The sequence below is a fragment of the Chiloscyllium plagiosum genome, unplaced genomic scaffold, assembly GCF_037043375.1.
Source record: "Chiloscyllium plagiosum isolate Xiang-an unplaced genomic scaffold, Cpla_swu_hap1 HiC_scaffold_46, whole genome shotgun sequence".
In the NCBI taxonomy this organism is placed as follows: Eukaryota; Metazoa; Chordata; class Chondrichthyes; order Orectolobiformes; family Hemiscylliidae; genus Chiloscyllium; species Chiloscyllium plagiosum.
Genome location: NW_028270184.1, coordinates 1,802,435 through 1,815,367, shown reverse-complemented (window position 1 = coordinate 1,815,367; position 12,933 = coordinate 1,802,435). Strand labels below are relative to the sequence as shown.

Sequence of the window (12,933 nt, the reverse complement as noted above, 5' to 3'; positions counted from 1 at the left end):
GGGATCTCAGTGCGCCCCAGCCCTGTTTGAAGCTGGGTGGGGGGTTGTGGGGGAGGGGGATCTCAGTGCGCCCCAGCCCTGTTTGAAGCTGGGTGGGGGGTTGTGGGGGAGGGGGATCTCAGTGCGCCCCAACCCTGTTTGAAGCTGGGTGGGGGGTTGGGGGGGAGGGGGATCTCAGTGCGCCCCAACCCTGTTTGAAGCTGGTTGGGGGGGAGGGGGATCTCAGTGCGCCCCAGCCCTGTTTGAAGCTGGGTGGGGGGGAGGGGGATCTCAGTGCGCCCCAGCCCTGTTTGAAGCTGGGTGGGGGGGAGGGGGATCTCAGTGCGCCCCAGCCCTGTTTGAAGCTGGGTGGTGGGTTGTGGGGGAGGGGGATCTCAGTGCGCCCTGGCCCTGTTTGAAGCTGGGTGGGGGGTTGTGGGGGAGGGGGATCTCAGTGCGCCCCAACCCTGTTTGAAGCTGGGTGGGGGGTTGGGGGGGAGGGGGATCTCAGTGCGCCCCAACCCTGTTTGAAGCTGGTTGGGGGGGAGGGGGATCTCAGTGCGCCCCAGCCCTGTTTGAAGCTGGGTGGGGGGGAGGGGGATCTCAGTGCGCCCCAGCCCTGTTTGAAGCTGGGTGGGGGGTTGGGGGGGAGGGGGATCTCAGTGCGCCCTGGCCCTGTTTGAAGCTGGGTGGGGGGTTGGGGGGGAGGGGGATCTCAGTGCGCCCTGGCCCTGTTTGAAGCTGGGTGGGGGGTTGGGGGGGAGGGGGATCTCAGTGCGCCCCAGCCCTGTTTGAAGCTGGGTGGGGGGGAGGGGGATCTCAGTGCGCCCTGGCCCTGTTTGAAGCTGGTTGGGGGGGAGGGGGATCTCAGTGCGCCCTGACCCTGTTTGAAGCTGGGTGGATGGGAGGGGGATCTCAGTGCGCCCTGGCCCTGTTTGAAGCTGGGTGGGGGGTTGGGGGGGAGGGGGATCTCAGTGCGCCCTGGCCCTGTTTGAAGCTGGGTGGGGGGTTGGGGGGGAGGGGGATCTCAGTGCGCCCCAGCCCTGTTTGAAGCTGGGTGGGGGGGAGGGGGATCTCAGTGCGCCCTGGCCCTGTTTGAAGCTGGTTGGGGGGGAGGGGGATCTCAGTGCGCCCTGACCCTGTTTGAAGCTGGGTGGATGGGAGGGGGATCTCAGTGCGCCCTGGCCCTGTTTGAAGCTGGGTGGGGGGTTGGGGGGGAGGGGGATCTCAGTGCGCCCCAGCCCTGTTTGAAGCTGGGTGGGGGGTTGGGGGGGAGGGGGATCTCAGTGCGCCCCAGCCCTGTTTGAAGCTGGGTGGGGGGTTGGGGGGGAGGGGGATCTCAGTGCGCCCTGGCCCTGTTTGAAGCTGGGTGGGGGGTTGGGGGGGAGGGGGATCTCAGTGCGCCCCAGCCCTGTTTGAAGCTGGGTGGTGGGTTGTGGGGGAGGGGGATCTCAGTGTGCCCTGGCCCTGTTTGAAGCTGGGTGGGGGGTTGTGGGGAGAGGGGGATCTCAGTGCGCCCCGGCCCTGTTTGAAGCTGGGTGGTGGGTTGGGGGAAGAGGGATCTCAGTGCGCCCCAGCCCTGTTTGAAGCTGGGTGGGGGGTTGTGGGGAGGGGGATCTCAGTGCGCCCTGGCCCTGTGTGAAGCTGGGTGGGGGGGAGGGGGATCTCAGTGTGCCCTGGCCCTGTTTGAAGCTGGGTGGTGGGTTGTGGGGGAGGGGGATCTCAGTGCGCCCCAGCCCTGTTTGAAGCTGGGTGGGGGGTTGTGGGGAAGGGGATCTCAGTGCGCCCCAGCCCTGTTTGAAGCTGGGTGGGGGGTTGTGGGGAAGGGGATCTCAGTGCGCCCCAGCCCTGTTTGAAGCTGGGTGGGGGGTTGTGGGGAGAGGGATCTCAGTGCGCCCCAGCCCTGTTTGAAGCTGGGTGGGGGGGAGGGGGATCTCAGTGTGCCCCAGCCCTGTTTGAAGCTGGGTGGGGGGTTGTGGGGTAGAGGGCGGAGAGGGGGATCTCAGTGGTGGGGGGGTTCTGGTTTACAGAACTGCTGGTCTTTTCTCACTCTGCCCTTCTCTTCGTTACAGTGGGGCGGCCTCCAGGCGACTTCAGAAAATTGAAAGCAGGTCTGGAGCCAACCTCTCTCTCTCCCATTATCTCTATCTCTCTCCCCCACCGTCCCTCCCTCCCTCTCTCCCTTTCGCTCCCTCCCCTCTCTCCCTCCCTCAGACCCCTCTCTCTCTCTTTGCCCTCCCTCCCTTCCTCTTTTTCTCTGTCTCTCTCTCTCTCCCCTCCCCCTCTATCTCCCTCCCTCCCTGTCTAACTCTGTCTCTCTCTCTCCTCTCTCTCCCACTCCTTCTCTCCCATCATCTCTGTCTCTCCCTCCCTCCCCCTCTCTCTTGCTCTTCCCCCGCCCCCTCTCTCTCTGTCGTCTCTTTCTCTCTGTTGCTGCCTTGCCTTATTGTGTCTGAGTGTGAGGGGAGTGTTTGAGGTGGGGGATTGAGGGTGAAGCAGTGAGGTGGACCGTTCCCTCTGTCTGTCAGCATCCCGCTCTGATTCGGAATGCTCCCGTTTGTGTATGTCCCCAGGTGTCTGTCTTAGGGAGTGAGTGTGGATGAGGTTGGGTGGTGGTGTTGTGTGTTTTACTGTCACCCTCCGTGCTCCCCCCTGGGCCGTCTGATGTAGTTGGAGCATGCTCATTGTGCTGTCCCACTGACGCTGTGAGACAGTCCCCTTCTGCTGCAGCCTGGAGTCACAAGCTGTGCCCACCACCCTCCATCCCCACCCACCCACAGTAATCGGCAAGGCCCCCCCCCCCTCCCCACTGGACGTTGTTGTTGTGGCTATGTAAATGCAGGCACGTGTTAGTGAGCTGTCCTTGGCGATTCTCAGAGGGTTCTGACTCCTCTCTCTGTCTCTCTTTTCTCTGGTTGTGAATTCACAGCAAAGAAAGGTCCGGATGGCCTGGCTCTCCCCAATAACTACTGCGACTTCTGCCTGGGCGACTCGCGACTCAACAAGAAGACGGGCCAGTCCGAGGAGCTGGTCTCGTGCTCCGACTGTGGACGCTCAGGTATCCCAGACTCCTGGCTTGGTGTGCTGGACACCATCCCAGGCCGGCCATTCAGCCCAGCAGCAGCTGCTGCTCCCTCCTCTCTCCCCCCACCCACCCCCCCAAAAAGCATATTCACACAGTGCCTCCCTGTGGGAGAGGGGGAAAGGAGGGACATTTGGATTGATTCAGGATTGTGTGACATCAATGCCCCCGCCTCCCCTTGTACCCGCGCGCACCCCCCCGCAGTCGATCAGCGTGTATTGAAACGCCCTCCTTCGTTTCCTGGTCCGTGAGGGGCCTGTTCCACCTTTCCTCATAGAGGCTGTGGCCGGTCACTCCCAGTCCCACCCCCTGTGTCCCCACCAAACCGTTCCCTGCCTTGTGCAGTGTTTGGTGGGCAGGGACGGGCAGTGCCCAGCCTGCTTTCTAACGGAGACCCTGTTGTTATCAGGACACCCATCGTGCCTGCAGTTCACCCCGGTGATGATGGCGGCTGTGAAGACCTACCGTTGGCAGTGCATTGAGTGTAAATGCTGCAATCTGTGTGGAACCTCAGAGAATGATGTAAGTACAGGGCCGGGGGCGAGGGGCGAGGGGGAACTGATCAACTCACTGTCCTGACAGCAAAGGAAACCACCTCCACACCCCACAACCCCCCTCCCCCTGGGTGTGGGCTCGGTGATCGTTACCCCTGGGGGGGGAGGGTTAGAGCTCAGCCCGAGGGTATGGCATCAGGGGCTCTCACCCACAGCAGCACTGAGGGAGGGGGGCACTGTCGGAGGGTCAGTGCTGAGGGAGAGCCGCACTGTCAGAGGGTCAGTGCTGAGGGAGCGGGCATCGTCAGAGGGTCAGTGCTGAGGGAGTGGGCACTGTCGGAGGGTCAGTGCTGAGGGAGTGCCGCACTGTCGAAGGGTCAGTGCTGAGGGAGTGCCGCACTGTCGGAGGGTCAGTGCTGAGGGAGTGCCGCACTGTCGAAGGGTCAGTGCTGAGGGAGTGCCGCACTGTCGGAGGGTCAGTGCTGAGGGAGTGCCGCACTGTCGGAGGGTCAGTGCTGAGGGAGTGCCGCACTGTCGGAGGGTCAGTGCTGAGGGAGTGTAGTGTTTGGGGATGGGGTTTGACGGGTGGGTGTGCTGAGAGTAGCAGCTTGGGGAGGGGTGAAGGTGTTTTGCAGAATCAGGAGATGTGAGGCAGGAGTGGGGTGGGTCTACTGTGCATGTGTATGTGTGCCCATACCCCAGTTAGAGGCAGTGTGTGTGTGGGAGCCAGTACCCCAGTGAGAGTCTGTGTGTAAGAGAGTGAGCCTGTACCCCAGTGAGAGTGTGTGTGTGGGAGCCAGTGTGTGTGTGGGGGAGCCTGTACCCCTGTGTGTGTGTGTGTGTGTGTCTGTCTGTCTGTCTGTGTCCATACCCCAGTGAGTGTGTGGGAGCCTGTACCCTAGTGAGAGCCAGTGTGTGTGAGAGAGTGAGCCTGTACCCCAGTGAGTGTGTGTGTGTGTGTGAGTTAGCCTGTACCCCAGTGAGAGCCTGTGTGTGTGTGAGTGAGTGAGCCTGTACCCCAGTGAGAGTGTGTGTATACACAAGTTCCCTTGGCCACTATTGGCAGACAACCCAGGTGGGAGAGCTCCCTGGGATCCTGGGGCTAATAATTATTCCTTGACCAACAGATGAGCTGGCTCATTGTCGCATTGCTGTGTGGGAGGTCTTTCTGCTGTGTCTATAATGGACTACACTGTTCCTTACATGACAACAGTAACTCGACCTCCATAACAAACTGCTGATAGTCTGGGAAGCTCGGGCTGAGCAGGAGGTGATGAAAGGAGCAGTTACTGTGTCCTCACTGGTTTCTGTGCTGACGGCTTGTCTCTGTTGGTTTCCCCAGGACCAGCTCCTCTTCTGTGATGATTGTGACCGTGGTTACCACATGTACTGCCTCACCCCACCGATGTCGGAGCCCCCTGAAGGTGAGCCGGGAGCAGTTTGTTCACCTTGCCTCTGCCAACGCAGTGAGATGGCCGTCGTGTTGTCTTAGCCATTGGCTGCGGGAGGAGTGAGGGAGCCAGACACTCGGACAGGGACAGGCTGTGCAGTACCTCCTGTGTTCCTTGATCAGTCAGGGCTCTCTGTTCCTTTTCCCAGTTTGTGAAAGGTGTGATTAGATTGTGTAACTATCCCAGCGGATTGGACAGTGCGAAATGTGACTGCCCCCCCTCCATTGAAGAGAGGAAATTCCAGACCAGTTTGCCTAACCCCAGTGGCTGAGAGATGCTGGAAAGGATGTGCTAAATGGGCACTTTGAAACCACCAGTCAGCATGGATTTGTGAAAGGGAAAATTGTGTTTGACAAACCTACTGGAGCTTATTTGTGTAACTATCACAATAGATAAGGGAGAACCAGTGGATGTGGTGCATTTGGAGTTTCAGAATATGGATAAAGTACTGTGTAAGAGGTTAGCGTGTAAAATCCAAACAGATGGGATTGATGGTAATATACTGGGATGGACTGAGAATTGGTTAGCAGACAGGAAACAGAGTAGGAATTATATGGGTCATCAGAGGGAAATGCCATGATAAGTATGATACCACAGGGATCACGGCTTTGGCCCAAATATTTTCAATATATACCAACAATTCGGATGAGGGAATCAAATGTAATATTTCTAAGTTTGATGACAACTCAAAACTAGGTGCTATTGGGAACGATGAGGAGGATGTGACAGGATATCCGAACGATTGGGACCAGTGAGTGGAGGGGCAAGAGGAGGCCATTCAGCCTGTTCTTCCATTCTGTGAGATCACGGTGATCTGTAGCTCTCAGCTCTCCACATGCCTGTGTTTGGCTGATATCCCTTAATGCTTCCCACAAACAGAACCATCTCTGATTTCAAACTTAACAACTGATCCAGCACCCACTGCCACTGGTGAGAGAGAATTCCAAACCTCTCCCACCCTTGTGTGCTTGTGGACACTCCTCCCCTCTCTCACTGGGTGCCATGGTGCCAACTGAAGTACCTACCTGCCAGCCTCTGGAATGAGGCGCTATAATGTGGATCCATGTGGCGGACACTTTGGTGGGTGAAGCAGGTGGGTGCAACATTGAAATGTTGAAGGCCAGGGAAGTGTGGATTTACAAAGTACACCGAACACCGAAAGGCAGAGGTTCTGAGGCCAATGGGATGTTGGCGATCATTGCCAGAGAGCTTGAGTTCAGGGGTAGGTGTATCTGTTCTGGGGACCTGGGTTTGGATCCTGCCTTGGCAGATGGTGGAATGGGAATTCAGTAAAAATCCCGAATACTGATGATCGCTGTCGATTGTTGGAAACCCCCATCTGGGTCATTAATCCCCTACAGGGAAGCTGTCCTTACCCGGGTCTGGCCTAGACGTGACTCCAGACCCACAGCAATGGGGTTGACTCTGAGCTGCCCTCTGGGTAATTAGGGATGGGGCAATAAATGTTGCCCGAGCCAGAGACCCCCTCACCCTGTGATTGAACAAAGAAAACTTGGATAAACTGAGGCTACGGGAAATGGATAAGAGGTGGAGATGAAATTCCACAACTTGGATTGGAGTTGCTGAGAGGAGGGAAAGAGAGTGAACCCAGGACTAACCTGTTTGTGGTGGTACAGTGTCTCAGTGGTTAGCGCTGCTACCTCACAGCACCAGGGACCCTGGTTTGATTCCAGCCTTGGGCCTTCAGAAATGAGATAACAGAGGCCAGAGACAGTACATTCCTGTCAGGGTGAAGGGAAAGGTTGGGAGGTGTAGAGAATGCTGGATGACTAAAGAAATTGAGGTGAAAATGTGTTGCTGGAAAAGTGCAGCAGGTCAGGCAGCATCCAGGGAACAGGAGAATCGACGTTTCAGGCATAAGCCCTTCTTCAGGAATGGGGAAAGTGTGTCCAGCAGGCTAAGATAAAAGGTAGGGAGGAGGGACTTGGGGGAGGGGCGTCGGAAATGTGATAGGTGGAGGGAGGTCAAGGTGAGGGTGATAGGCCGGAGTCGGGTGGGGGCGGAGAGGTCAGGAAGATGGTGCTGAATCCGAGGGATTTGACTGAGACAAGGTGGGGGGGAGGGGAAATGAGGAAACTGGTGAAATCTGAGTTCATCCTTTGTGGTTGGAGGGTTCTCAGGCAGAAGATGAGGCGCTCGTCCTCCAACCGTTGTGTTGCCATGGTCTGGCGATGGAGGAGTCCAAGGACCTGCATGTCCTTGGTGGAGTGGGACGGGGAGTTGAAGTGTTGAGCCACGGGACGGTTGGGTTGGTTGGTCCGGGTGTCCCAGAGGTGTTCTCTGAAACGTTCCGCAAGTAGGCGGCCTGTCTCCCCAATATAGAGGAGGCCACATCGGGTGCAGCAGATGCAATAGATGATGTGTGTGGAGGTGCAGGTGAATCTGTGGCGGATATGGAAGTGTCCCTTGGGGCCTTGGAGGGAAGTAAGGGGGGAGGTGTGGGCGCAAGTTTTGCATTTCTTGCGGTTGCAGGGGAAGGTGCCGGGAATGGAGGTTGGGTTGGTGGGGGGTGTGGACCTGACGAGGGAGTCACGGAGGGAGTGGTCTTTTCGGAACGCTGATAGGGGAGGGGAGGGAAATATATCCTTGGTGGTGGGGTCCGTTTGGAGGTGGCAGAAATGACGGCGGATGATGCGCTGTACATGGAGATTGGTGGGGTGGTAGGTGAGGACCAGTGGGGTTCTGTCCTGGTGGCGGTTGGAGAGGCGGGGCTCAAGGGCGGAGGCGCGGGAAGTGGAACAGATGCGGTGGAGGGCACCGTCGACCACGTCGGGGGGGAAATTGCGGTCCTTGAAGAAGGAGGCCATCTGGGTTGTACGGTTTTGGAACTGGTCCTCCTGGGAGCAGATGCGGCGGAGACGAAGGAATTGGGAATATGGGATGGTGTTTTTACAGGGGGCAGGGTGGGAGGAGGTGTAGTCTAGGTAGCTGTGGGAGTCGGTCGGTTTGTAGTAGATGTCCGTGTTGATTCGGTCGCCCGAGATAGAAATAGAAAGGTCTAGGAAGGGGAGGGAGGAATCTGAGACTGTCCAGGTGAATTTGAGGTTGGGGTGGAAGGTGTTGGTGAAGTGGATGAACTGTTCAACCTCCTCGTGGGAGCACGAGGCGGCGCCGATACAGTCATCGATGTAGCGGAGGAAAAGGTGGGGGGTGGGGCCAGTGTAATTGCGGAAGATGGATTGTTCCACATACCCTATGAAGAGGCAGGCATAGCTGGGGCCCATGCGGGTGCCCATGGCTACTCCTTTCGCTTGGAGGAAGTGGGAGGATTGGAAAGAAAAGTTGTTCAGGGTGAGGACCAGTTCAGTCAGTCGAAGGAGGGTGTCGGTGGAAGGGTACTGGGTGGTACGGCGGGAAAGGAAGAAGCGGAGTGCTTTGAGTCCTTCGTGATGGGGGATGGAGGTGTACAGGGACTGGATGTCCATGGTGAAAATAAGGCGTTGGGGACCGGGGAAGCGGAAATCATGGAGGAGGTGGAGGGCGTGGGTGGTGTCCCGAACGTAGGTGGGGAGTTCTTGGACTAAGGGGGACAGGACCGTGTCGAGGTATGCGGAGATGAGTTCGGTGGGGCAGGAGCAGGCTGAGACGATGGGTCGTCCGGGGCAGTCAGGTTTGTGGATTTTGGGCAGGAGGTAGAAACGGGCGGTGCGGGGTTGTGGGACTATGAGGTTGGAGGCGGTGGATGGGAGGTGCCCTGAGGTGATGAGGTTCTGGATGGTCTGGGAGATGATGGTTTGGTGGTGGGGGGTGGGGTCATGGTCAAGGGGGCAGTAGGAGGAGGTATCTGCGAGCTGGCGTTTGGCCTCAGCGGTGTAAAGGTCAGTGCGCCAAACTACTACCGCGCCTCCCTTTACTGCTGGTTTGATAGTGAGGTTGGAGTTGGAGCGGAGGGAGTGGAGGGCTGCGCGTTCCGAGGGTGAGAGGTTGGAGTGGGTGGGAGGGGTGGACAGGTTGAAGTGGTTAATGTCACGGCGGCAGTTGGCTATGAAGAGATCGAGGGCGGGTAAGAGGCCAGTGGATGGGTGTGTTGGAGGCGGGAGAAGGTGTCGTCAGAGGGTGGGCGGGAGTCCTGGTTGAAGAAGTAGGCGCGGAGGCGAAGGCAGCGGAAAAATCTCCAGCATCTGCAGTCCTCACTTTCTCCTTAAAGAGGGTTTGGTTCAGAAAAAGGAGGAAGCATGTGTCAGGTATAGACAGGATAGATCGAGTGAATCCTTAGAAGAGTATAAAGAAAGTAGGAGTATACTTAAGAGGGAAATCAGGAGGGCAAAACGGGGACATGAGATAGCTTTGGCAAATAGAATTAAGGAGAATCCAAAAGGTTTTTACAAATATATTAAGGACAAAAGGGTAACTAGGGAGAGAATAGGGCCCCTCAAAGATCAGCAAGGCGGCCTTTGTGTGGAGCCACAGGAGACAGGGCAGATACTAAACAAATATTTTGCATCAGTATTTACTGTGGAAAAAGATATGGAAGATATAGACTGTAGGGAAATAGATGGTGACATCTTGCAAAATGTCCAGATTACAGAGGAGGAAGTGCTGGATGTCTTGAAACGCATAAAGGTGGATAAATCCCCAGGACCTGATCAGGTGTACCCTAGAACTCTGTGGGAAGCTAGAGAAGTGATTGCTGGACCTCTTGCTGAGATATTTGTATCATCGATAGTCACAGGTGAGGTGCCTGAAGACTGGAGGTTGGCAAACGTGGTGCCACTGTTTAAGAAGGGTGGTAAAGACAAGCCAGGGAACTATAGACCAGTGAGCCTGACCTCAGTGGTGGGCAAGTTGTTGGAGGGAATCGTGAGGGACAGGATGTACATGTATTTGGAAAGGCAAGGACTGATTAGGGACAGTCAACATGGCTTTGTGCGTGGGAAATCATGTCTCACAAACTTGATTGAGGTTTTTGAAGAAGTAACAAAGAGGATTGATGAGGGCAGAGCAGTAGATGTGATCTATATGGGCTTCAGTAAGGCGTTCGACAAGGTTCCCCATGGGAGACTGATTAGCAAGGTTAGATCTCATGGAATGCAGGGAGAACTAGCCATTTGGATACAGAACTGGCTCAAAGGTAGGAGACAGAGGGTGGTGGTGGTGGTGGATGGTTGTTTTTCAGACTGGAGGCCTGTGACCAGTGGAGTGCCACAAGGATCGGTGCTGGGCCCTCTACTTTTTGTCATTTACATAAATGATTTCAATTCCCGCCTCAGGCAACTGTCTGTGTGGAGTTTGCTCGTCCTCCCCGTGTCTGCGTGGGTTTCCTCTGGGTGCTCCGGTTTCCTCCCACAGTCCAAAAATGTGCAGGTTAGGTGAATTGGCCATGCTAAATTGCCCCTAGTGTCAGGTGAAGGGGTAAATGTAGGGGAATGGGTCTGGGTCGGTTGCTCTTCGGAGGGTCGATGTGGACTTGTTGGGCCGAAGGGCCTGTTTCCACTCTTTAAGGAATCTAATCTAATCTAATAAGAGGTACAGTTAGTAGATTTGCAGATGACACCAAAATTGGTGATGTAGTGGACAGTGAAGAGGGTTACCTCAGATTACAGCAGGATCTGGACCAGATGGGCCAATGGGCTGAGAAGTGGCAGATGGAGTTTAATTCAGATAAATGCGAGGTGCTGCATTTTGGGAAAGCAAATCTTAGCAGGACTTATACACTTAATGGTAAGGTCCGAGGGAGTGTTGCTGAACAAAGAGACCTTGGAGTGCAGGTTCATAGCTCCTTGAAAGTGGAGTTGCAGGTAGATAGGATAGTGAAGAAGGTGTTTAGTATGCTTTCCTTTACTGGTCAGAGTATTGAGTACAGGAGTTGGGAGGTCATGTTGCGGCTGTACAGGATGTTGGTTAGGGCACTGTTGGAATATTGTGTGCAATTCTGGTCTCCTTCCTATCGGAAAGATATTGTGAAACTTGAAAGGGTTCAGAAAAGATTTACAAAGATGTTGCCAGGGTTGGAGGATCTGAGCTACAGGGAGAGGCTGAACAGGCTGGGGCTGTTTTCCCTGGAGCGTCGGAGGCTGAGGGGTGACCTTATAGAGGTTTACAAAATCATGAGGGGCATGGATAGGATAAATAGACAAAGTCTTTTCGCTGGGGTCAGGGAGTGCAGAACTAGAGGGCATAGGTTTAGGGTGAGAGGGGAAAGATATAAAAGAGACTTAAGGGACAACTTTTTCACCCAGAGGGTGGTACGTGTATGGAATGAGCTGCTAGAGGATGTGGTGGAGGCTGGTACAATTACAACATTTAAGAGACATTTGGATGGGTATATGAATAGGAAGGGTTTGGAGGAATATGGGCCGGGTGCTGGCAGGTAGGACTAGATTGGGTTGGGATATCTGGTCAGCATGGACGGGTTGGGCCGAAGGGTCTGTTTCCGTGCTGTACATCTCTATGACTATAACTGTCTGTGTGGAGTTGCACGTTCTCTCTGTGTCTGCGTGGGTTTCCTCCCACAATCCAAAGATGTGCAGGTCAGGTGAATTGACCATGCTAAATTGCCCATAGTGTATTAGGTGCATTAGTCAGAGGGAAATGGGTCTGGGTGGGTTATTCTTCAGAGGGTCGGTGTGGATTTGTTGGGCCGAATGGCCTGTTTCCACACCGTAGCGAATTGAATCTGTCTGCAGCTGCATGGGGCATTGGGAAGAGCTGCCCCGGAGTACTGGGTACAATGTTTGGGCACCTTACCCATAATATTCTTACGGTAGAGGGAGGTCAGCCCTGGCTTCACCAGACCCCTTCCTGGTTTGTCAGAACGTCAAGGAGGGGTTGGGTCGAATGGGCTGGGGTTTAGAGGAATGTGTGGGAATCTGGTTGAATTGACAGGCCTGGATAGACTGGATACAGGGATGCTGGGGGTCCTGAGAGTGAGCCGATGGGTGAACTGGCCCACAGTGCTACAGAGGAGGAGAGAGAGCAGGGCTCACTGACTGGTTCACTGCCCTCTCTTTTACAGGAAGCTGGAGCTGTCGCCTCTGCCTGGATACTCTGAAAGAAAAGGCCTCGATTTACCAAAACCCCAACCCTCCTGCCTCCTAATGGCCACGGTTGGAATTGTAGAAGTCGTGTGGTAGGGATGGGAGGGTGGACATGGCTGAGGGTGTGTTTCCTCATCGGGGCAACATGACAATGAGAAACACTTATCTGTTGGTCCAGTTCCCCGCAGAGGTGTCTGTTTGGGAGGCAGGGTGAATGTGAGTGTGACAGAGAGAGGGGGTGTGTGTGTGTGTGACAGAGAGAGGGGGTGTGTGTGTGTGTGACAGAGAGAGGGGGTGTGTGTGTGTGAGACAGAGAGAGGGTGTGTGTGTGTGAGACAGAGAGAGGGGGTGTGTGTGTGAGACAGAGAGAGGGGGTGTGTGTGTGAGACAGAGAGAGGGGGTGTGTGTGTGAGACAGAGAGAGGGTGTGTGTGTGTGAGACAGAGAGAGGGTGTGTGTGTGTGAGACAGAGAGAGGGTGTGTGTGTGTGAGACAGAGAGAGGGTGTGTGTGTGTGAGACAGAGAGAGGGTGTGTGTGTGTGAGACAGAGAGAGGGTGTGTGTGTGTGAGACAGAGAGAGGGTGTGTGTGTGTGAGACAGAGAGAGGGTGTGTGTGTGTGAGACAGAGAGAGGGTGTGTGTGTGTGTGACAGAGAGAGGGTGTGTGTGTGTGTGACAGAGAGAGGGTGTGTGTGTGTGTGACAGAGAGAGGGTGTGTGTGTGTGTGACAGAGAGAGGGTGTGTGTGTGTGACAGAGAGAGGGTGTGTGTGTGTGTGACAGAGAGAGGTGTGTGTGTGTGACAGAGAGAGGTGTGTGTGTGTGACAGAGAGAGGTGTGTGTGTGTGTGACAGAGAGAGGGTGTGTGTGTGTGTGTGTGACAGAGAGAGGGTGTGTGTGTGTGTGTGTGACAGAGAGAGGGTGTGTGTGTGT

General features: G+C 55.6%; 1 protein-coding gene across 1 annotated transcript in view; it reads left to right on the top strand.

Annotated features, from left to right (window-relative positions):
* The window catches only part of LOC122546357 (zinc finger protein ubi-d4-like), a 51,310-nt gene extending 38,636 nt beyond the window's left edge, over positions 1 to 12,674 (top strand). Inside the window, exons 2-6 of the mRNA XM_087983588.1 lie at positions 2,010 to 2,090; positions 2,909 to 3,037; positions 3,471 to 3,583; positions 4,898 to 4,979; positions 11,983 to 12,674. Coding sequence (XP_087839714.1) covers positions 2,010 to 2,090; positions 2,909 to 3,037; positions 3,471 to 3,583; positions 4,898 to 4,979; positions 11,983 to 12,065 — 488 coding nt within the window. The 3' untranslated portion in view covers positions 12,066 to 12,674. The remainder of the gene's footprint in view (positions 1 to 2,009; positions 2,091 to 2,908; positions 3,038 to 3,470; positions 3,584 to 4,897; positions 4,980 to 11,982) is intronic.
* The last annotated feature ends 259 nt before the right edge of the window (positions 12,675 to 12,933 follow it).